At 46.6% G+C, this 23,671-nt stretch overlaps 1 protein-coding gene across 2 annotated transcripts; it reads right to left on the bottom strand.

Moving 5' to 3' along the window:
* Nucleotides 1-246: 246 nt before the first annotated feature.
* LOC120939558 (secreted Ly-6/uPAR-related protein 1-like) lies at nucleotides 247-19,188 on the bottom strand. Of its 2 annotated transcripts, none has more exons than XR_005749264.1 (3): nucleotides 19,153-19,188; nucleotides 3,787-3,909; nucleotides 247-886 (listed from the first exon to the last, which is right to left on the bottom strand). XR_005749264.1 is itself a non-coding variant. In XM_040351968.1 (3 exons), the coding sequence occupies exons 1-3, from the start codon at nucleotides 9,133-9,135 to the stop codon at nucleotides 666-668; spliced, it is 399 nt and encodes a 132-aa protein (XP_040207902.1). In that variant the 5' UTR covers nucleotides 9,136-9,431; the 3' UTR covers nucleotides 247-665. The 2 variants fall into 2 exon arrangements, 1 of the variants encoding a protein (XP_040207902.1); XM_040351968.1 differs by lacking the exon at nucleotides 19,153-19,188 and adding an exon at nucleotides 9,081-9,431.
* Between the last annotated feature and the right edge of the window lie 4,483 nt (nucleotides 19,189-23,671).

Genomic DNA, 23,671 nt, shown 5'->3' on the forward strand with positions numbered 1-23,671 from the left:
AGGGCAGTGGACGGTGTCTGTAGGTCAGTGGACGGTGTCTGTAGGTCAGTGGACGGTGTCTGTAGGGCAGTGGACGGTGTCTGTAGGGCAGTGGACGGTGTCAGTAGGGCCAGTGGACTGTGTCAGTAGGGCCAGTGGACTGTGTCAGTAGGGCAGTGGACGGTGTCTGTAGGGCAGTGGATAATGTCAGTAGGGCAGAGGACGGTGTCAGTAGGGCAGTGGACGGTGTCAGTAGAGCAGAGGACGGTGTCAGTAATTTTTATCTTTATTATTTTTTACAATTTTATTTATTTACAATATTTTAGGAGCCCCTTTAGGGGGCTGTGGTGAAATATCAGGGGTCTAAACAGGGGGAATCTGCAACCGTAGCTCAACTACGAGGTTTTAACACACCCCCCCCCCCAACTTCTATTGCCCTACTAAATAAGAAGCCTGAATATGTTATGAGCAGATATGGCCGCCCCCATGTAATCATAAAACTATAAATGAACACAGTGTTATTACGAATGACATCACAATTATAATGTCCAACCTATAAAAGTAAAAAAAAAAAAAGACAGATAATATCCCCAGATGTTGACTTTATCTCCTGGTTTCCGGTGTTGCCGCTGGACTGGGTAAGGTCTTGGTCTTGGGACAAAGCGGCATCCAAGGTCTGGGGACCGTCACGCGCTCATCTGCCTTTTAAGCGCAATGATAACAGCCAATAGGATCGCGGCGAGCGGCCAGTCGCCGGTTGTCACCGCCTGGGCTCGGCTCATCACGTTACACGTATCGTTCTGGCAGCAGTATGTGGGGGTCGTGGTCCCCAGATTGTTGGGGTTGCTTTGCTTGCATGTCTCTGCGCAGTCACGGATTACTGTCCTCGACCCTTTAAAGGGATAACCTTATGGAAAATAATACAAATGGAGAGGTAAAAGATACAAACCAATCAAATGAGAGCAAATGAGGGCTGCAAGAAAAGAGCTCCCTGTCCTCCTATCAGCTTTCATACCGGGGCTCCTCCCTCTGTGCCAACCAGCAAGACAGATTGTATAGCAGAGGATGTGATTGTAAGTGTTCAATTTTTCTGTAGTACATTGACATCTAGTGGTGGATTTGGGCCACTACAACTTGTTTACTGTATGATTTTGGTATCTTCCTCCCCCCTCCCCTCCCCTACATTCAGATATCCATCTTTTCAGCCGGCGATTCTGTGCACCATAAGAACGATCATAGCGGCAGTTCCACCGCTTGATCGTTCTTATAGGCGACGTGAATTTACATCCCCCCCTCCCACCACCATCCGATGCTTCTCCGGTAGGGCGACCACGTGTGACCACGGATTGCCCGGGATAGTCCCGCATTTTGCAGGTCTGTCCCGGGCACATTCACTCCAGGACAATACAGTGTCCCGGAATAAAACTGACACAGCCACCCCCCGGGGCCAATCTGATGCCCCCAAAAAAGGCCGCCACATCACCGCTTTACTCACTGACAGCACTTGTCCTGGCCGGGAATGCCTGGAGGAGCACAATCCCCGCCCCCTGCTTGTGATTGGAGAAATCATAAATCCCGCCTCTTGTGTCCAATCACTGTGCTGTGATTCGTTACACCACAAGCTGATTTTTGGGAAGTGGGGGAGTGGTGTCCCTGAATGGTAGTTTGGAAATGTGGTCCCCCTATTCTCCAGGCTCTCCTGTGCCATCGGGGACCCGGAGAAACGATCCGCCGGCGCCGGATGTGAAGCATAGAAATGACTGGTGACCAAATGGTCACCAGTCATCTCTACAATCGTCGGTGGCCTGGGCGTGGCGTTATGACGTCATGCCCAGGTACCCGGAAGTAAACAAGGCCGCGAACGCGGCTGTCGGCATGAGATCTCATGCTTTCCAGCCTGGAGGAGAGATGTGAGGTCTTATTGACCATCTCTCCATAAAAAGGACCTGTCATGGCATATTCCTATTCCAAGGGATGTATACATTCCTTGTAATAGGAATAAAAGTGATCAAAAAAATAAAAATTTAAAACGCCCCTGTCCCTAGTAGCTCGCACTCAGAAGCGAACACACACGCAAGTCCCGCCCACATATGTTAACACCGTTCAAAACACACATGTGAGGTATCACCGCGTGCATTAGAGCGAGAACAACAATTCTAGCACTAGACCTCCTCTCTAACTTTAAACTGGTAACCCTTAAAAAAAAAGGGAGTTTTTTAAGTACTGAAGTTTGGCGCCATTCCATCAGTGTGTGCAATTTTAAAGCGTGACGTGTTGGGTATCTATTTACTCGGCGTAACATCATCTTTCACATTATACAAAAAAATTGGGCTAACTTTACTGTTTTGTTATTTTTTAATTCATGAAACCGTTTAAAAAAAAAAAAAGGCGTTTGAAAAATTATTGCGCAAATACCGTGCAAGATAATGACCGTCATTTTATTCCCTAGGGTGTCTGCTAAAAAAAACATATATAATGTTGGGGGGGTTCTGAGTAATTTTCTAGCAAAAAAAAATATGATTTTGCATGTAGGAGAGAAGTGCCAGAATAGGACCGGTATGGAAGTGGTTAATGTTAGCTTCTATAGTTCTAGCTTCTGTTGCTTCAGTTAGGCCCCTTTCACACTGGGGCGTTTTTCGGGCGTTTTTCAGGCGCCTTGGCGTTAAAAAAAAAAAAAAGCCTGTAAAGCGCCTGAAAGAAGCCTCATCTGCAATCCCAATGTGAAAGCCAGAGTGCTTTCAGAGCCCTTTCACACTGCCAGAGCCTTTGGCGTTAAAGCTCCCTCAATGGGAAGGGGCGCTTTAGGAGCGGTGTATTCAACGCTCCTAAAGCGCTGCAAAGAAGCTGCTTGCAGGACTTTTTTTGACGCCCTGCCAGCGCAGCGCCTCAGTGTGAAAGCACTTGGGGCTTTCACATTGGAATGCAGATGCAGCTTCTTTCAGGCGCTTTTTTTTTTTAACGCTAAGTCCCCTTTCACACTGGGGCGTTTTTCAGGCGCTTTAGTGTGAAAGCACTCAGGATTTCACATTGGGATTGCAGATGCAGCTTATTTCAGGCGCTTTACAGGCTTTTTTTTTTTTTTAAATGCCAAAGCGCCTGAAAAACGCCCCGGTGTGAAAGGGGTCTAGGTGTAATTTATTTGCAGAGACAGAGCTTTGTCTTCTTATACTTCAAAGGACTGGAAAAACATCCCCAGGTACAACAATTATCTGAAGTACAATTGCGTTGGATTAAACTTCTGTGTCTCATTGAAGAGTTAAGCTGCCTGTGGATAGTGGCAAGTCAGCAGGTGACCCTACTGGCTAAACAGACTGGGCTGAAGGAGATATGAAACTGAACAGAGGTAGAGATAGATAGATAGATAGATAGATAGATAGATAGATAGATAGATAGATAGATAGATAGATAGATAGATAGATAGATAGATAGATAGATAGATAGATAGATAGATAGAGATAGATAGATAGAGAGATATATATAGATAGATAGATAGATAGATAGATAGATAGATGGATAGATAGATGGATAGATAGATATATAGATAGATGGATAGATAGATAGATAGATAGATAGATAGATAGATAGATAGATAGATAGATAGAGAGAGAGAGAGAGATAGATAGATAGATAGAGAGAGAGAGAGAGAGAGATAGATAGATAGATATATAGATAGATAGATAGATAGATAGATAGATAGATAGATAGAGAGAGAGAGAGAGAGACAGAGAGAGAGAGAGATAGATAGATAGATAGATAGATAGATAGATAGATAGATAGATATGTGATAGATAGATAGATCGATCTTACCAGATGAGGTGGGACCAATGACGGTCGTGAAGCACCACGCCTGCTCCTCGGAACAGTTCTTTATTGTCCGACACAAATCGCCGGGGGTGGGGGTCAGACACCAGTAGCACTGAAGGGAGCCGGCTGTGAACAATGACAAATCCTAATGAAATCCTGTCCTTTTAGGACGATGAGACTCATAAAAGACGTTTTTTTATATGTAAAACATGAAAAGCACAATGCTGTACTATCCTCTCTATCACATACAGTGGGGATGGAAAGTTTGGGCACCCCAGGTAAAAATTTGTATTAACCACTTAACCAATATGACCAATATGCTGCTAAATGACCCAAGGGGTTTTTACAATTCGGCACTGCGTCGCTTTAACAGACAATTGCGCTGTCGTGCGACGTGGCTCCCAAACAAAATTGGCGTCCTTTTTTTCCCACAAATAGAGCTTTCTTTTGGTGGTATTTGATCACCTCTGCGGTTTTATTTTTTGTGCTATAAACAAAAATAGAGCGACAATTTTGAAAAAAAATGCAATATTTTTTACTTTTTTCTATAATAAATATCCCCCAAAAAAAATTTTCCTCAGTTTAGGCCGATACGTATTCTTCTACCTATTGGTAAAAAAATCGCAATAAGCATTTATCGGTTGGTTTGCGCAAAATTTATAGCGTTTACAAAATAGGGGATAGTTTTATTGCATTTTTATAATTTTTTTTTTTTTACTACTTATGGTGGCGATCAGCGATTTTTTTCGTGACTGCGACATTATGGCGGACACTTCGGACAATTTTGACACATTTTTGGGACCATTGTCATTTTCACAGTAAAAAAATGCATTTAAATTGCATTCTTTATTGTGAAAATGACAGTTGCAGTTTGGGAGTTAACCACAGGGGGCGCTGTAGGAGTTAGGGTTCACCTAGTGTGTGTTTACAACTGTAGGGGGGTGTGGCTGTAGGTCTGACGTCATCAATCGTGTCTCCCCTATAAAAGGGATCACTCGATCGATGCAGCCGCCACAGTGAAGAACGGGGAAGGTGTGTTTACACACGGCTCTCCCCGTTCTTCAGCTCCGGGGAGCGATCGCCGCACTCCAGCGGCGATCGGGTCCACGAGACCCGAGGTCCCGGAGCTTCGGGTCGCAGGAGCGCGCCGCGGGCGCGCACTTGCGACCCACGGCTGGGTACTAGTACAGGACGTACCTGTACGTGCTTGTGCCCAGCCATGCCATTCTGCCGATGTATATGTGCAGGAGGCGGTCCTTAAGTGGTTAATGTGCATAACGAAGCCAAGGAAAGATGGAAAAATCTCCAAAAGACATCAAATTACAGATTAGACATTCTTATAATATGTCAAAAAAAGTTAGATTTTATTTCCATCATTTACACTTTCAAAATGACAAAAAACAACAAAATGGCGTCTGCAAAAGTTTGGGCACCCTGCAGAGTTAATATCTTGTACTGCCCCCTTTGGCAAGTATCACGGCTTGTAAACGCTTTTTGTAGCCAGCCAAGAGTCTTCCAATTCTTATTTGAGGGATCTTTGCCCATTCTTCCTTACAAAAGTCTTCCAGTTCTTTGAGATTTCTGGGCTGTCTGTCACGCACTGCTCTTTTAACCACTTCCCGACCGCCGCATGTATATGTATGTCCACAGAATGACACGTACAGGCAAATGGGCGTACAGGTACGTCTCCGCCTTTCCGCGGGTCGGGGGTCCGATCGGGACCCCCCCCCCGCTACATGCGGCGGTCAGATTCCCGCAGGGAGCGATCCGGGACGACGGCGCGGCTATTCGTTTATAGCCGCTCCGTCGCGATTGCTCCCCGGAGCTGAAGAACGGGGAGAGACGTATGTAAACAAGGCTTCCCCGTGCTTCTCTGTGGCGGCGTATCGATCGAGTGATCCCTTTTATAGGAAGACTCGATCGATGATGTCAGTCCTACAGCCACACCCCCCTACACTAGTAAACACACACTAGGTGAACACTAAATGTTACAGCGCCCCCCTGTGGTTAACTCCCAAACTGCAACTGTCATTTTCACAATAAACAATGCAATTTAAATGCATTTTTTTGCTGTGAAAATGACAATGGTCCCAAAATTGTGTCAAAATTGTCCGAAGTGTAATGTCGCAGTCACGGAAAAAATCGCTGATCGCCGCCATTAGTAGTAAAAAAAAAAAAAATAATAAAAATGCAATAAAACTATCCCCCATTTTGTAAACGCTATAAATTTTGCGCAAACCAATCGATAAACACTTATTGCGATTTTTTTTACCAAAAATAGGTAGCAGAATACGTATCGGCCTAAACTGAGGGAAAAAAATGTTATATATGTTTTTAGGGGATATTTATTATAGCAAAAAGTAAAAAATATTGCATTTTTTTTCAAAATTGTCGCTCTATTTTTGTTTATAGCGCAAAAAATAAAAACCGCAGAGGTGATCAAATACCACCAAAAGAAAGCTCTATTTGTGGGGAAAAAAGGACGCCAACTTTGTTTGGGAGTCATGTCGCACGACCGCGCAATTGTCTGTTAAAGCGACGCAGTGCCGAATCGCAAAACCTGGCCTGGCCATTTAGCTGCCTAAAGGTCCGGGGCTTAAGTGGTTAAGGTCTATCCAAAGTCACCAACGCAACCCAGCTTATTAACCACTCCTTGGCACGCTACACACTGCTTGGAACACTAGCCGCAAATTTTTGTCCCCTTGCCCCAGAGCAGCAATAGGCAACGTTAGACACGCCCTAGCCTTCATATCGTATTGCCACATGCAGCTGACCCTTTCTCACAATACAATCGCGCCATATCTAGATGGCGTCCAGCATTTCCTGTCCCTGCAGGACCCCAGTAAACCGTCAGTATTCTCAAGCCCACGCAGTCAAGTCCCTCCTACAGGTCATACAGAAGCACCAACCTGTAGTCAGTGGCAAGCGCCTACCTTTCAAGAGTGCCCTCTTTAGGGACAGGTCTGAAATCCTTACTCGTTCCCTGTTTAGGGCTTTGCCCAGCCTAGTCACCCAAACAGCCATGTACCAGGCCTTCTACGGTTCCCTACAACCTAGTGAATTTAGTCAGCGGCTCCAGCAGTCACACACTGCTCCGATGCCACCCGACTCGCTTTCGAACCACTACACTCTCACAGTCTGCAAACGCAACAAACCAGCCCCGGGGGTTGGCATCAACCTGTTTCAGACTAACAACGCCTGACGCCCAGTGACGGTGCTCGACCCACTACTGCTCCATCTACCCAGCCAATCTGATGGTAGCTCGTTGCTACCCTTTCTAAACCAGCTCCCTGAGTGGCAGCCAGTGTGTCAAGCATGTCAGAATCCTCCTAAGTAACTTGGGCTTCAAACCCCAGTCAGTTCTCTGGACATTCTTTCCGAATTGGAGCAGCCTCAGCTGTCTCCCAACAGGGAGTACCAGACCACGTAATCAAAATACCAGACTGATGGAAGTCTCCTTGTTTCGCCACATACATCCCAAATCCTCAGGAAGGAATGGCACAAGCCTTTACCAAGCTGGCCCAATAAATACAAGAAATCAATATAAACTATTTCCCTATCTGAGTCTTTTGCCCCCTTTTCTTGGCACACTGACCAGACCACCAAGGCACACTTCAGGTCTATTTATGTTGTAAGTCTTGTCGCGTGTTTATGTGATCCACATCTCTCTCGGTCAGAGGGTAACGACCATAAATAAGAAGGCCAGTATGGTGGCCTGAGTTTATGGGAGGAGCCCGGAGGGTATTTAAGCAGCCCACTCACACATGCTCTTTGTCGGTTCAGTGTGCAGTACTACACGTCACTGGGCCGACTCTTCCCAGCTCACCTCATGTCCGTGAGTCTGCGCATTCAATCGCATTCGACACCCTCCCGCCCTTCCCTTTTTCAGGGCACTTCTCAGCATATCCTTCTTCAATTAACTACCCATTACTTACCTTAGAGCAGGGGTGGCAAAGACAAGGCCCGCGGGCTGAATCCGGCCTGCGAGACCTTGCCATGTGGCCCGCGCTACGGGCCGTCCGTTGCCACTAGTGATGCAACGGATCGTGACCGATCCGTGGAGCGCACCGCTGCCTCAGGAAAAGCCGCGGCTTTGGCCTAGCTCCGGAACGGTCGGCCATCTTGGTACACCCGGCTCCTTTGATGGACGTCCCGGAGATCCAATCCCAGGACCGCGGGAGGTGTGACGTCCATCATAGGCGCCGCAGACTCCAGAAGGCAGCAATTACAAGCCTCCTCGACACCATGCACTAGGGAGCAGAAAATGACAACACACCGGCTCGGGCGGGCGGCTCTCCTCCCCTTCTTTCTGGCTGGCTGCCGTGACACATGATGGGTGTATGTCAGGTAGGTCCATGTTACATGTATGTCAGGAAGGTGAAGTCATTGTGTATGTCAGGTAGGTCCATGTATGTCAGGTAGGTGAGGTCAGTGTATGTCAGGTAGGTGAAGTCAGTGTATGTCAGGTAGGTCAATGTATGTCAGGTAGGTCTATGTATGTCAGGTAGGTGAGGTCAGTGTATGTCAGGTAGGTGAAGTCATTGTGTATGTCAGGTAGGTCCATGTATGTCAGGTAGCCCATCCCATCCTATCCCACCCCACCATACCCCATCCCATCTCATTCCATCCCATCCTACCCCATCCCATCCCACTCCACCCCCACCCGATGCCATCCTATACCACCCCATCCCATCCTACGGCACCCCCATCCCATCTCATCCCACCCCATCCCATCTCATCCTACCCCACCCCATCCCATCCCATCCCAGGGTGGATGGAAGGAGAGTGGAGGGTGCAGAGGTCAGATATTGCACACGGTCCATAGTATTCTCCTTTATCCTGCATTTCGTACGCAGCAAACTCCTGAACCCTGCGCTCCATAAAACCAGTAATAAACAAATGCAGTGACAATTATTTATGATAATAGTGGACACATAGTCTTACAGATACAACTGGCCCTTTGAAGGCAACCATACTGCTAATGCGGCCCCCGATGCATTTGAGTTTGCCACCCCAGCCTTAGGGTATGCCCCCTTTTCTTGGCATACTGACCAGACCACCAAGGCACACTTCAGGTCTATTTATGTTGTAAGTCTTATCGCGTGTTTATGTGATCCACATCACTCTCGGTCAGAGGGTAACCACTATATATATATATATATATATATATATATATATATATATATATATATATATATAGAGAGAGAGAGAGATAGAGAGATAATTATAGAGAGAGGGATAGATAGATATAGATATATAAGAGAGAGAGATATAGATAGATAGATATTCGGTCTTACCTCGCTGCAGACAGAGGGCCATGGCGGACAAACAGATCAGTCCAGAGATCTTCATGGTGTTTTCTGTTGGCGTTCCCTTAGGTTCCCTTATTTTATACGACTCTGCTATTTTTATTGTGCTAATTATGTGCCTAATTTTTTTTTTTTTTATTCTTAGTCATTACATTTTTTACAATGCTGTACACAACAAAGAAGACACAGAATTCTGTGTGGTCCATGACTGATTATAGAAATAGATATAATAGTAGGCGTCTGTCATATTATTAATAATACGGATAACTGGTATTAGCAGGGCGAGGGACGTGGCATTCTCTTATTTATTAAAGAACTCCCATTCTATACGATGAGTGAACTTCTAGATCTGAAAACAAAATGTAGACCACATGCGTGGGGGGGGGGGGGGGGGGTTTCACCTCCTGGCTGGGAGGTGTTTTGTTTTTTTGTCAGAAAAAAACGTTTATTGAGCATAAAAATAAAGGATACATACACAAGTTCCAAGTGCAACAGGCACTAAACAACAGGACAGTGGCGGTGCGTCTATAGGGGGCGCTGGAGCGCCGCCCCCTCTGGCTCTCGCACTGCCACTGATAATTGCATGAATCTATGTTATTGTTGCCGGCTGCCGCCGACTATTCAGCTGGCCGGACGGCGAGCGCCGGCCACCTGAATAACGGCAGCTGGTTGGCTGTGCGGAAGTGCCTATCACAGCGGCTTTCCGAGTACAGCCCTCTGGCTCCCGGAAACGTAACTATGGGACGTACGGGTGACACGTTCCTTAGATTAGACTGACAGGCGTCTCAGCCAATCAGGTTCACCGGTTCTGGTTACCGGTAACCTGTATGGGTGAAGCGACATCGAGGGCGGGACTAGGGAGAAGACATCGAGGTAACTTGGAGGGAGGATGGCTGATCCGAGAAAGGAAAGTGCCGGGAGACAGGGGGGGGGGAAGCAATCTTGCATTTATTGAGGGTGCAGAATGGCATGGCACAGTGGCAACAATGGCATAGCACAGTGGCGACAATTGGCACAGTGGCTGCATTTGGCATGGCACAGTGGCAACAATGGCATGGGACAGTGGCGACAATGGCATGGCACAGTGTTTGCGTTTGGCATGGCACAGTGGCGACAATTATTGGGCACAGTGGCGACATTTGATGGGCACAGTGGCGACAATGGCATGGTACAGTGGCTGCGTTTGGCATGGCACAGTGGCGACAATTGATGGGTACAGTGACGACAATGGCATGGCACAGTGGCGACAATTGATGGGCACAGTGGCGACAATGGCATGGCACAGTGGCTGCATTTGGCATGGCACAGTGGCTGCGTTTGACATGGCACAGTGGCAACAATTGATAGGCACAGTGGCGACAATGGCATGGCACAGTGGCGACAATTGATGGCACAGTGGGTGCGTTTGGCATGGCACAGTGGCGACATGATGGCACAGTGGCTGCGTTTGATGGCATGGCACAGTGGCGACAATTGATGGGCACAGTGGCTGCGTTTGATGGCATGGCACAGTGGCTGCGTTTGGTATCATGGCACAGTGGTGACAATTTTATGGCACAGTGGCGACAATTTTATGGCACAGTGGCCACGTTTGATGGGCACAGTGGCGACAATTGATGGCACACTGGCTGCGTTTGACATGGCACAGTGGCAACAATTGATAGGCACAGTGGCGACAATGGCATGGCACAGTGGCGACAATTGATGGCACAGTGGCTGCGTTTGGCATGGCACAGTGGCGACAAATGATGGCACAGTGGCTGCGTTTGATGGCATGGCACAGTGGCGACAATTGATGGGCACAGTGGCTGCGTTTGATGGCATGGCACAGTGGCTGCGTTTGATATGGCACAGTGGCGACAATTTTATGGCACAGTGGCGACAATTTTATGGCACAGTGGCCACGTTTGATGGGCACAGTGGCGGCAATTGATGGGTACAGTGAGGCTGCAATTGATTTTTTTTTTTTTTCTTCATTTGTTTGCCCCCCCCCCCTAAAAATTTTGAGCACCAGCCGTCACTGCAACAGGATACCACATTTGACAAGACCTACAGGTAAATGATGCATATGTCATATTGCAGTGATTAAGACATGCTTGAGAACCCGACTGCAGGACCCAGTTGGGCCCGTGCGGAGGGAAAACACATATTTCTGACCTAAGTAAGCATAAACTGTTCAAGAGGCATATACCACAGTACCCAAGGATATGAATAGGCTCCAGGTGAGAGGCAACGAGCGGATGCTTGAGCCGTGCATCAAACAGGGATTGTTAGTCAGCCGAGCACGTGGATGGCTCATCCAGCCACCTGTCCCTAATTTTGTTATACTTGGTTGGGCAACCTCTGTGCAGGTACAGCACCTTTTTATAGGGAAGGGTAGCGTTCACTGCCCTAATCCATTGCTGGATGGTGGGGGGGGGGGGTGTCTTTGATCCAGGCGCAAGCTATTTGCAATCTGGCAAGGAACAGAGGGCCAGATTCACAGATGAGATACGACGGCGTTTCTCCTGATACGTCGTCGTATCTCTGTTTCTATCTATGCGGCTGATTCATAGAATCAGTTACGCATAGATATCCCTAAGATCCGACAGGTGTAATTGTTTTACACTGTCGGATCTAAGGATGCAATACCGCGGCCGCCACTGGGGGGAGTTCGCGTCGTAAACCAGCGTCGGGTATGCAAATTAGGAGTTACGGCGATTCCCGACGGTTTTTCGCGTTCGCTACGTCGCCGCTAGTCTAGTTTCCCGTCGCAAAGTTAGTCGTTTTTTTTGGTGCCTTAACTTTACACAGCAATCGTATTGCTGTATAAAGTATGGCCGTCGTTCCCGCGTCGAAATTTAAAAAATAACGTCGTTTGCGTAAGCCGTCCGGGAATACGGAATTCCGATACGCGCGTCGCCGTTCGAAAAAATGACGTCACTTTGCGCAAAGCACGGCGGGAGTTCGGAAACGGAGCATGCGCGGTAGGTCCGGCGCAGAAGCGCGCCTAATTTAAATGGCACACGCCCATTTGAATTGGCCCGCCTTGCGCCGGAGGCCCGCCGGCGTAGGTTTTCATCGCAAGTGCTTGGTGAATCAGGCACTTGCGATGAAAAATTGCGGCGGTGTAACGTATCTACGATACGTTACGCCGCCGCACTTCTATGTGAATCTGGCCCAGAGTTTCTTTCAGAAATATAGTAAGATACTTATCCTCTTCAGAAACAGAAAGGGTGCCGAGTAAACATTGACGGGGACATAGAGATAGGGGAGAGCCCATGCGGTCATGCAGAAACTTGACCACCTGTGACCAGGGCTGGACTGGGACAGAAATTTGGCCCTGGACTTCATCCAGACTGGCGCACTTTGACATGTCTCTCCCATGGCGGCCGGACAACCCCCGCCCTCCCCCCCAAGCCCCCTCTCCCCCTTCACTAGCCACTAGCCGTTCTACTTTATTAGAGTAGAGCGGCTGGTACTGGTACTCTTATAGACAGTACCAGTGGGGAAGCTAGACATTATTTCACCGGGGCAAAGAATCAGTTCAGTACCCCCCCCCCCCTTATGGGACAAGATTAGGCAGAGGTGAGAAACTCCCAGGCCATAGCTGTTGAGTCAGCTGTCTGTCCCCTCCCCCATGCTCCTCCGTCATCCCCCCTGCTCCTCTGGTCCTCCCCCTGCTTCTTTGTTCCCCCCCAGGTGAGCGCTGCGGGAAGGGAGAGACAGAGGAGCGCAGGGGGGCAGCAGTCTGCTGTCAATGAAGCCGGCCCACTGAGCCATCGACCCACCGGGAAACTCCCTGTAGTCCCAATGGCCAGTCCATCCCTGCCTGTGACCAAAAGGCCTGGAGTCGTGGGCAAGCCCATAGCAGGTGGTAAAATGTGCCCCTGGATTCCCCGCATTTGGGACAGGCCAGGCTGTAATGGGGTCTGAATCTGGAGAGACGAGTCGGGGTGAGGTAGGATCTATGCAGGATATAGAGATGTGAGAGGCAATCCGACAATTTGGGGGATACTGTCTTTGAGGGAGTCAGTGCGTCCTCCCAATCTCCATCCTCCGCAGCCCCCAGATCCGCCTCCCATTTAGACTTCAGCCGGTACGCCTGTGAGGTGCCCGCGGGCAGCATGAGATGGTTGGAAAAAGAGGAGATCAGCCCCAGTTGGAAAGAGTTTGGAGAAAAAAAAGTGATGGAAAGAGGACCACCATAGTGCCCGTGGTTTAGGCAAGAGTATGTAGTGCTCACCCCCGAAAGGTCCCGCTAAGTTGCCCCAGGTTCTTCTCCCATTTTAGTGCATCGGCAGCCAGGCACACAGCAGGAGTCATGCCTCGTACACACGACCGGTTTTCCCATCGGAAAAAAAACTGATGTTTTTTCCGACAGAATTCCTCTTGAGCCTGCCTTGCATACACACGGTCACACAAAAGTTCGGTGAACTTTTGACTGCCAAGAATGCGGTGACGTAAAAGACTACAACGAGCCAAGTAAATGAAGTTCTATGCTTCTGAGCATGCGTCGGAATTTGTACACACGATCGGAAATTCCGATCTGATTTTTTCCTGACCGGAAAATAGAGAACCTGCTCTCTATCTTTTTCCAGCAGTTTTTTCCGTTGGAAAAAGTCTGATGGAGCGTACACACAGGCCCGGATTCAGGTAGATTTGCCCTTTATTTACGGAGGCGCAGGGCAGCGTTTTTGCCCTGCGCCCCCGCAAATTTACTGCGCTACCCGCGATTCACGGAGCAGTAGCTCCGTAAATTGCGTGTGCGCTGTGTAAACTTGCCCTGCGTAAGGGCGCCTAATGTAAATGATCCCGTAGGGGGCGGGAAACATTTAAATTAGGCGCGCTTCCGCGCCGAGCGTAGAGCGCATGCTCCGTCGGGAAACTTTCCCAACGTGCATTGCCGCAAATGACGTCGTAAGGACGTCATTTGCTTCAAAGTGAACGTGAATGGCGTCCAGCGCCATTCACGAATGACTTACGCAAATTACGTAAAATTCGAACGTCGCGACGCGGGAACGACGGGTATACTTTAGCATTGGCTGCCCCTGCTATTAGAAGGGGCAGCCTTACGCTAAACACGCCGTACGGAAACGACGTAAATTGCGTACGCAGGGCTCGCGCAACATTGTGAATCGGTGTTAGTATGCAATTTGCATACTATACGCTGACCACAATGGGAACGCCCCCTAGCGGTCATCGCAAGAATACAGCCTAGATATGCGGGCATAAGAGCCTTATGCCACGCAGATTTTAGGCTGCAGTCGGCGTTACGATGTTCCTGAATCAGGAGCATTCGTAACGCCGGAGCAAGTAAGCAATTGCGCTGTGTAACCTATGGTTACACAGGCGCAATTGCTACTTGAATCTGGGCCACGGTTGGGATTCCCGACCAAAAGCTCTCTTCGGACTTTTTCCAATGGAAAAACGATCGTGTGTACGGGGCATTACTCTTTCTGGCTCAATGACCAGTCATGGGGTTTTGCGATTTTCTGATGCTTTATTGTAAATTGAACTTGTTTGGAGGTGCATGGAGCTGCGGCATACTCCAAAAACCCCATACAGTAACATGAGGACACTCTCTTCTTTTTGGCAAAGCTTCTGGGTTCGATCCCTCCAGTAGTACCTAAGAGAATACATAACTCTTGGTACCACTAAAAAGTCCAGACACACGATCGGATTTTCCGACAACAATGTTCCGACGGACGTGTTTTATCGGCCAATCCGACTGTCTGTACGCTCCATCGGACAATTGTTGTCGGACTTTCCGACAACAAATGTTGGCTGTGCATGCTCTCAAATTTTCCCGAAAAACAAATGTGTTCCGTTGTGTGTACACAAATCCATTGGACTGAAATCCAAAGTACAAACACGCATGCTCAGAACCAATGCTAAACATCAGACAACAATAGCAGAAGTTGGCTGTAAAGAGCTGAAAAACCACGTGGCTAGGGTGACCACGTGTTCCGGATTGCCCCGCATTTTGCGGGTCTGTTCCGGGCACCTTTATTCTTACCTTCCGGTGGACGGTGCGGCTTTGCATTTAAAAATGGCGCCGCCCGGCGCTTAGACGCCACTGCGCATGCGCCGTCTGCCCGAGAATAGCCAAGCGTTTTCTTGCTTTCCCGTGCAGCGGCGGCGCATGCGCAGTGTGCCTGTCGGGGCTGGCAGCAGCCATTTTTTTCAGGTGCCGCAACCGATGCGTTGCTCTTCACCCAGTCCCAGGGGGGCCTGGCAGCGCCTGCTGCTGTGACTCATAGGAGTCGGACTCCTGTGATGATCATGTGAGTAACTGACTGCGACTCACATTCTGCAAGCTGCGATGGCCGCACGGCGCCCCTGTTGCCCATGGCGCCCTGTGCGGCCGCACAGCTCGCACACCCCAAAGGCCGGCCCTGAGCACAATCCCCGCCCCCTGCTTGTGATTGGAGAAATCATAAATCCCGCCTCTTGTGTCCAATCACTGTGCTGTGATTCGTTACAGCACAAGCTGATTTTTGGAAGGGAGGTGTCCCTGAATGCAGAGGCGGCTCTTTTTAATTAGGCAAATTAGGCGGTCGCCTAAGGCCTCGCACTCACAGGGGCCTCGCTTACCCAATGCATTACCCCAGTTTTGAGGGGAAGGGGACCTTAACGCTGCTTTGCTCAGGAAGCGTTAAGAGCCCTGACTCAGGAGCGGGGCCACCAGCGTCCCTAACAACCAGTGAATATCGGTGACACCACCCCTTGTGACGTCAATGACCCAGCATGCCCTCAGTCAATGACGTCGCAAGGGGGCGGGTTCACCAGGTGACATCACTGGGTGGCCCCGCCCCATAGTTATTAAAGCGCAGGATCTGGGGGCCGCCTTGTTAAAGGGGGCTTCCAGATTCCGATAAGCCCCCTGCCCACAGACCCCCCACAACCACCGGCCAGGGTTGTGGGGAAGAGGCTCTTGTCCTTGAATTATTTTTCCCATCATGGGTGTGAGTGGGGCCCCATGTCAAGTTTTGCCTCAGGCCTCACAAAGCCTAGAGCCGCCTCTGAGCCTGAATGGTAGTTCGGAAATGTGGTCACCCTACACGTGGCTTGGCGAATGTTGGCTGAAAAAATGTTCTGCCGTGTGTATGCAGAACAAGTTCACGGCCACTGACCTTTGGACCAAAATCACGGAGCTTCGGACCGGGTCGTGCGCGCGCGCGCTAGGGTCGCCACTTTTTCTTCAAGTCAACCCCGAACAATTTAGCGGCACACAGATTTTTTTTTATTTATAGTATAAACCATACGTATATTTTGCTATTAAATAACATTTCTAATCATATAAAGTTAATAACAAGAGTTCCCCTTTACATCAGAATGCGCAGAGTTCACTTACACTGTAAGGGGGAACTCTGCAGACTCTGATGTAAGAGGGAACACTGGGGACTCCAACATAAGGGATGCTCTCTGAACCCTGATTTAAGGGAGAACACTGGGAACTCTGATTTAAGGGAGAACACTGGGAACCCTGATTTAAGGGAGAACACTGGGAACCCTGATTTAAGGGAGAACACTGGGAACCCTGATTTAAGGGAGAACACTGGGGAATCCTGATTTAAGGGGGAACACTGGGAACCCTGATTTAAGGGGGAACACTGGGAACCCTGATTTAAGGGAGAACACTGGGAACCCTGATTTAAGGGGGAACACTGGGAACCCTGATTTAAGAGAGAACACTGGGAACCCTGATTTAAGGGGGAACACTGGGAACCCTGATTTAAGGGGGAACACTGGGAACCCTGATTTAAGGGAGAACACTGGGAACCCTGATTTAAGGGAGAACACTGGGAACCCTGATTTAAGGGGGGACACTGGGAACCCTGATTTAAGGGAGAACACTGGGAACCCTGATTTAAGGGGGAACACTGGGAAACCCTGATTTAAGGGAGAACACTGGGAAACCCTGATTTAAGGGGGAACACTGGGAACCCTGATTTAAGGGAGAACACTGGGAACCCTGATTTAAGGGAGAACACTGGGAACCCTGATTTAAGGGAAAACACTGGGAACCCTGATTTAAGGGAGAACACTGGGAACCCTGATTTAAGGGGGAACACTGGGAACCCTGATTTAAGGGAGAACACTGGGAACCCTGATTTAAGGGAGAACACTGGGAACCCTGATTTAAGAGGGGAACACTGGGAACCCTGATTTAAGGGGGAACACTGGGAAACCCTGATTTAAGGGAGAACACTGGGAACCCTGATTTAAGGGAGAACACTGGGAACCCTGATTTAAGGGGGAACACTGGGAACCCTGATTTAAGGGGGAACACTGGGAACCCTGATTTAAGGGAGAACACTGGGAACCCTGATTTAAGGGAGAACACTGGGAACCCTGATTTAAGGGGGAACACTGGGAACCCTGATTTAAGAGAGAACACTGGGAACCCTGATTTAAGGGAGAACACTGGGAACCCTGATTTAAGGGAGAACACTGGGAACCCTGATTTAAGGGGGAACACTGGGAACCCTGATTTAAGGGGGAACACTGGGAACCCTGATTTAAGGGGGAACACTGGGAACCCTGATTTAAGGGGGAACACTGGGAACCCTGATTTAAGGGAGAACACTGGGAACCCTGATTTAAGGGGGAACACTGGGAACCCTGATTTAAGGGGGAACACTGGGAACCCTGATTTAAGGGGGGAACACTAGGAACCCTGATTTAAGGGGGAACACTAGGAACCCTGATTTAAGGGGGAACACTAGGAACCCTGATTTAAGGGGGAACACTAGGAACTCTGATTTAAGGGAGAACAATAGGAACTCTGATTTAAGGGAGAACACTGGGAACCCTGATTTAAGGGGGAACACTGGGAACCCTGATTTAAGGGGGAACACTGGGAACCCTGATTTAAGGGGGAACACTAGGAACCCTGATTTAAGGGGGAACACTAGGAACCCTGATTTAAGGGAGAACACTAGGAACCCTGATTTAAGGGGGAACACTAGGAACCCTGATTTAAGGGGGAACACTAGGAACTCTGATTTAAGGGAGAACAATAGGAACTCTGATTTAAGGGAGAACACTGGGAACCCTGATTTAAGAGGGGAACACTGGGAACCCTGATTTAAGGGGGAACACTGGGAAACCCTGATTTAAGGGAGAACACTGGGAACCCTGATTTAAGGGAGAACACTGGGAACCCTGATTTAAGGGGGAACACTGGGAACCCTGATTTAAGGGGGAACACTGGGAACCCTGATTTAAGGGGGAACACTGGGAACCCTGATTTAAGGGGGAACACTGGGAACCCTGATTTAAGGGGGGAACACTAGGAACCCTGATTTAAGGGAGAACACTGGGAACCCTGATTTAAGGGAGAACACTGGGAACCCTGATTTAAGGGGGAACACTGGGAACCCTGATTTAAGGGGGAACACTGGGAACCCTGATTTAAGGGGGAACACTGGGAACCCTGATTTAAGGGGGAACACTGGGAACCCTGATTTAAGGGAGAACACTGGGAACCCTGATTTAAGGGAGAACACTGGGAACCCTGATTTAAGGGAGAACACTGGGAACCCTGATTTAAGGGGGAACACTGGGAACCCTGATTTAAGGGGGAACACTGGGAACCCTGATTTAAGGGGGAACACTGGGAACCCTGATTTAAGGGAGAACACTAGGAACCCTGATTTAAGGGGGAACACTGGGAACCCTGATTTAAGGGGGAACACTGGGAACCCTGATTTAAGGGGGGAACACTAGGAACCCTGATTTAAGGGAGAACACTAGGAACCCTGATTTAAGGGGGAACACTAGGAACTCTGATTTAAGGGAGAACACTAGGAACTCTGATTTAAGGGAGAACAATAGGAACTCTGATTTAAGGGGGAACACTGGGAACCCTGATTTAAGGGAGAACACTGGGAACCCTGACTGCGCAGGCGCGCATGAAGCCCACGGAAATCGCCGACCCTCGGGCGACATCCAGGCTCATTCCTTAACATCCCCGTGGATTGGAGGATGTTAAAAAAAAAAAGAGCCAGGAGGCCGAGCGAGCGCAGCGAGCCGTCAGAGAGAAGCGAGGACGTGAGGCCGACTGGCCACTTACCTCAAATTCCACGTCGCCCTGGAGGTTCGGTGATTTCCTGTCGGCAAGGATTGCGCCTGCGCAGTCAAGACAGGAACCATATCGATAGGAGGAACCATATCGTCAGATCACCGGCGTAACACCGTCTCTCTCTCTCCTAATAATTACACACTCTGCAGAGCATGGATATAATTACTGGTGTGCCAACTGGGATGTGCTGGGACGCGAAAATAAGTACAATCAAGGACAATTACCCCAGTGGAAGACGTATTTAGTATAAAACACACCCAAGGTGGATCCTCTGCTGATTATTTTTTAGGACAACGGAGTTGATTTACTAAAGGCAAATATACTGTGAACTTGCTCCAGAGCTTAGGACCAGATTCACAAAAGAGATACGCCGTCGTATCTCTGTGATCCGCCCGTCCTAACTATGCGGCTGATTCATAGAATCAGGTTACGCATAGATAGCCCTAAGATCCGACAGGTGTAATTGACACTGTCGGATCTTAGGATGCAATTCTAGGCCGGCCGCTAGGTGGCGATTCCATTGCGGTCGGCGTAGAATATGCAAATGACTAGTTACGCCGATTCACGAACGTCCGCGATGCCCGTCGATCTAAATTTACGTAGTTTCCGTAGCGATACGCGTCGTAAAGTTAGGGCTGCCTCCTAGGTGGTCTTCTAAGCAATGTTAAGTATGGCCGTCGTTCCCGCGTCGAAATTTAAAAAATCACGTCGTTTGCGTAAGTCGTCCGTGAATGGCGCTGGACGCCGTTAACGTCAAACCAATGACGTCCGTGCGACGTCATTTAGCGCAATGCACGTCGGGTAATTTTCCCGACGGAGCATGCGCAGTACGTTCGGCGCGGGAACGCACCTAATTTAAATGGTGCCCGCCCCATTTGAATTAGGCGGGCTTGCGCCGATCGGATTTACGTTACACCGCTGCAAGTTTACAGGTAAGAGCTTTTTGAATCAGGCACTTACGCTGTAAACCTGCGGCGGTGTAACGTAAATCAGATACGTTACGCTGCCGCGGAGCAACGTAAATGTACCTGAATCTGGCCCTTAGTATATAAGGTATATTAGTATATTAGGTATATTAGTATATAAGGTGTATTAGTATATAAGGTAGATTAGTATATAAGGTAGATTAGTATATAAGGTGTATTAGTATATAAGGTAGATTAGGTATATAAGGTAGATTAGTATATAAGGTATATTAGTATATAAGGTAGATTAGGTATATTAGTATATAAGGTATATTGGTATATAAAGTATATTAGTATATAAGGTATATTAGTATATAAGGTATATTAGTATATAAGGTATATAAGGTATATTAGTATATAAGGTATATTAGTATATAAGGTATATTAGTATATTAGGTATATTAGTATATAAGGTAGATTAGTATATAAGGTATATTAGGTATATTAGTATATAAGGTAGATTAGTATATAAGGTATATTAGGTATATTAGTATATAAGGTATATTAGTATATAAGGTATATTAGTATATAAGGTGTATTAGTATATAAGGTATATTAGTATATTAGGTATATTAGTATATAAGGTATATTAGTATATTAGGTATATTAGTATATAAGGTATATTAGTATATTAGGTATATTAGTATATAAGGTAGATTAGTATATAAGGTATATTAGGTATATTAGTATATAAGGTAGATTAGTATATAAGGTATATTAGGTATATTAGTATATAAGGTGTATTAGTATATTAGGTATATTAGTATATAAGGTATATTAGTATATAAGGTGTATTAGTATATAAGGTGTATTAGTATATTAGGTATATTAGTATATAAGGTAGATTAGTATATAAAGTATATTAGTATATAAGGTATATTAGTATATTAGGTATATTAGTATATAAGGTAGATTAGTATATAAAGTATATTAGTATATAAGGTATATTAGTATATTAGGTATATTAGTATATAAGGTAGATTAGTATATAAGGTATATTAGGTATATTAGTATATAAGGTAGATTAGTATATAAGGTATATAAGGTGTATTAGTATATAAGGTATATTAGTATATAAGGTGTATTAGTATATAAGGTGTATTAGTATATAAGGTATATTAGTATATAAGGTATAGCTTCACTTTGCAAAGAATACTCAATCAAATGCAAGGTAAAACAAAACAAAACAAAAAACAAAACAGTATTTTGTTTGCACATGATTGGATAATAGAAATCATCAGAGCTTCCCCTTATTTCCGAGCTTCCCCTCAGATCTTGAGCCGGTGCACAGTAGACATGTGCACACTGAAATATTTAGTTTTCGTCCAAAAAATACATTTATTTAGTTACTCCCGAAATTTGTTTTTATTTATTTAGTTTTTCGTTAAAAAAATGCATTCGTCCAAAAATCCAAATTAGGGTCGAATCTGTCATTGAAGGCTTATAATGTCTGTCGAATGTTCTAAAAAAAAATTCGATAGAATCTTTAAAAAAAAAAAAAAAAATGTTGACTCTTCATGTCTCTCTATGTCGAATCTTTTCTCTCTATGTCGAATCTTTTCTCTCTATGTCGAATCTTTTCTCTCTATGTCGAATCTTTTCTCTCTATGTCGAATCTTTTCTCTCTATGTCGAATCTTTTCTCTCTATGTCGAATCTTTTCTCTCTATGTCGAATCTTTTCTCTCTATGTCGAATCTTTTCTCTCTATGTCGAATCTTTTCTCTCTATGTCAAATCTTTTCTCTCTATGTCGAATCTTTTCTCTCTATGTCGAATCTGTCATTGAAGGATTTTGGTGTCTGTCGAATAGGGTTTTTTCTGGAGCAGTGAATTTAATAATGCTAAAAGTGAAACAATAAAAGTGAAATATTACTTTAAATTTCGTACCTGGGGGGGGGTGTAAAGTTAGCATGTGAAATAGCGCATCTTTCCCGTACATAGAACTGTCCCTGCACAAAGTGTCATTTCTGAAATAAAACAAGTATTTTAAAACCGGCTTTGCGGCTCTAATGAATTGTCGGCTCTGGCAATTCAGAGCAAAACCAATCATAAAAAAATTTTTTAAAATAGGGTGGGGGTCCCCCCAAATTCCATTACCAGGCCCTTCAGGTCTGTAATGGATATTAAGGGGAACCCCGCCGTCAATTAAAAAAAAAATGACGTGGGGTTCCCCCCAAATATCCATTCCAGACCCTTCAGGTCTGGTGTGGATTTTAAGGGGAACTCCACCCCAAATTTAAAAAAATGGAGTGGAGTTCCCCCAAAAATTCACACCAGACCCTTATCCGAGCACGTTGACCTGGCCGGCCGCAGAAAAAAGAGGGCGGGGACAGAGTGCGACCCCCCCCCCCTCTCCTGAACCGCACCAGGCCACATGCCCTCAACATGGGGAGGATGTCCCCATGTTGATGGGGACAAGGGCCTCATCCCCACAACCCTAGCCCGGTGGTTGTGGGGGTCTGCGGGCGGAGGGCTTATCAGAATCTGGAATCTTTAACAAAAGGGAACCACCAGATCCTGTCCCCCCCCCCTATGTGAATTGGTAATGGGGTACATTGTACCTCTACCATTTCACGAAGCAAGTGTAAATAGTTAAAAAAAACACACACACACACACCTAGAAAAAAGTCCTTTATTTATAAAAAAAAAAAAAAAAAAGGCGGTGACACTCGGTCCCGGCTTCCTGCTCCAACGTTGTCTGTCTCCAGCGACGGGTGCGGGTGATCTCCGGTCCAGCGATGAGAAGATCCATCCATCCAGCATTATTAAATTCACTGCTCCCGAAAAAACTGCCGTTTTTAGACTTTTTTTTGCATTGATACATGTTTCCTGGGACAGGACCCGGGTCGATAGAATCTTAAAAAAAATAAAAAAATAAAAATAAATTTGACTCTTCATTAGTGTTGCTCACGAATATTCGCATTGCGAATATTCGACTCGAATATAGCATATTCGAGAAATCGCGCTATATTTCGAATTTCGCGGTGAATATTCGCAATTCCGAATATTCGCATTTTTTCAATTTGATTTTTAAAACAGATCACATCCTATCGACGTCTAAAAGCATTGCTGGTATGATTAGAGACCCTGGGCCGAGTAGCTAAGCTGAGGCGATCCTTTTATGTTGCCAAATTGAAAAAAAAAAAATTGCGATTTTTCGCTATTGCGAATGCGAAAATGATTGCGAATTTTCGATAACTGTGGTAGGAGAACTCTGATTGTCTCTGATGCAAAAGGGGGGGGGCTTTGTGTATGTGTATGTTATGAATATTTGTATGTTTGATATTATTATTTTTTGTAAGAAGGAAAAAATTGCGCATACCTTAAAAAAGGGGAGAATACAGCAGCAACTCAAAAATGTTATACAACATAAATTAATACAAGACAGAAAATGGAGTCGCTCTACAAGAATAAAAAATATGTCTAGTGACAAGACATGTGGGCAAATTATAAAATAAGCAAGCGCAAATAACTTGTGAAATACACAGTGAAACAAATATATAAAGAAATATAGTCCCAATAATAGAAAAATAATCTTTCATAAA

This window comes from Rana temporaria, chromosome 5 (genome assembly GCF_905171775.1).
Source record: "Rana temporaria chromosome 5, aRanTem1.1, whole genome shotgun sequence".
Classification (NCBI taxonomy): domain Eukaryota; kingdom Metazoa; phylum Chordata; class Amphibia; order Anura; family Ranidae; genus Rana; species Rana temporaria.

What these genes read in the sequence shown, in the direction of transcription:
- LOC120939558 (XM_040351968.1), bottom strand. Translation starts at nt 9,135, where the DNA reads ATGAAGATCTCTGGACTGATCTGTTTGTCCGCCATGGCCCTCTGTCTG. An exon ending in GGCCCTCTGTCTGCAGCGAG is followed by an intron (nt 3,910 to 9,080) that starts GTAAGACCGAAT and finishes CATTGTTCACAG; the next exon opens with CCGGCTCCCTTCAGTGCTAC. An exon ending in CATTGGTCCCACCTCATCTG is followed by an intron (nt 887 to 3,786) that starts GTAAGATCGATC and finishes ATTTTCCATAAG; the next exon opens with GTTATCCCTTTAAAGGGTCG.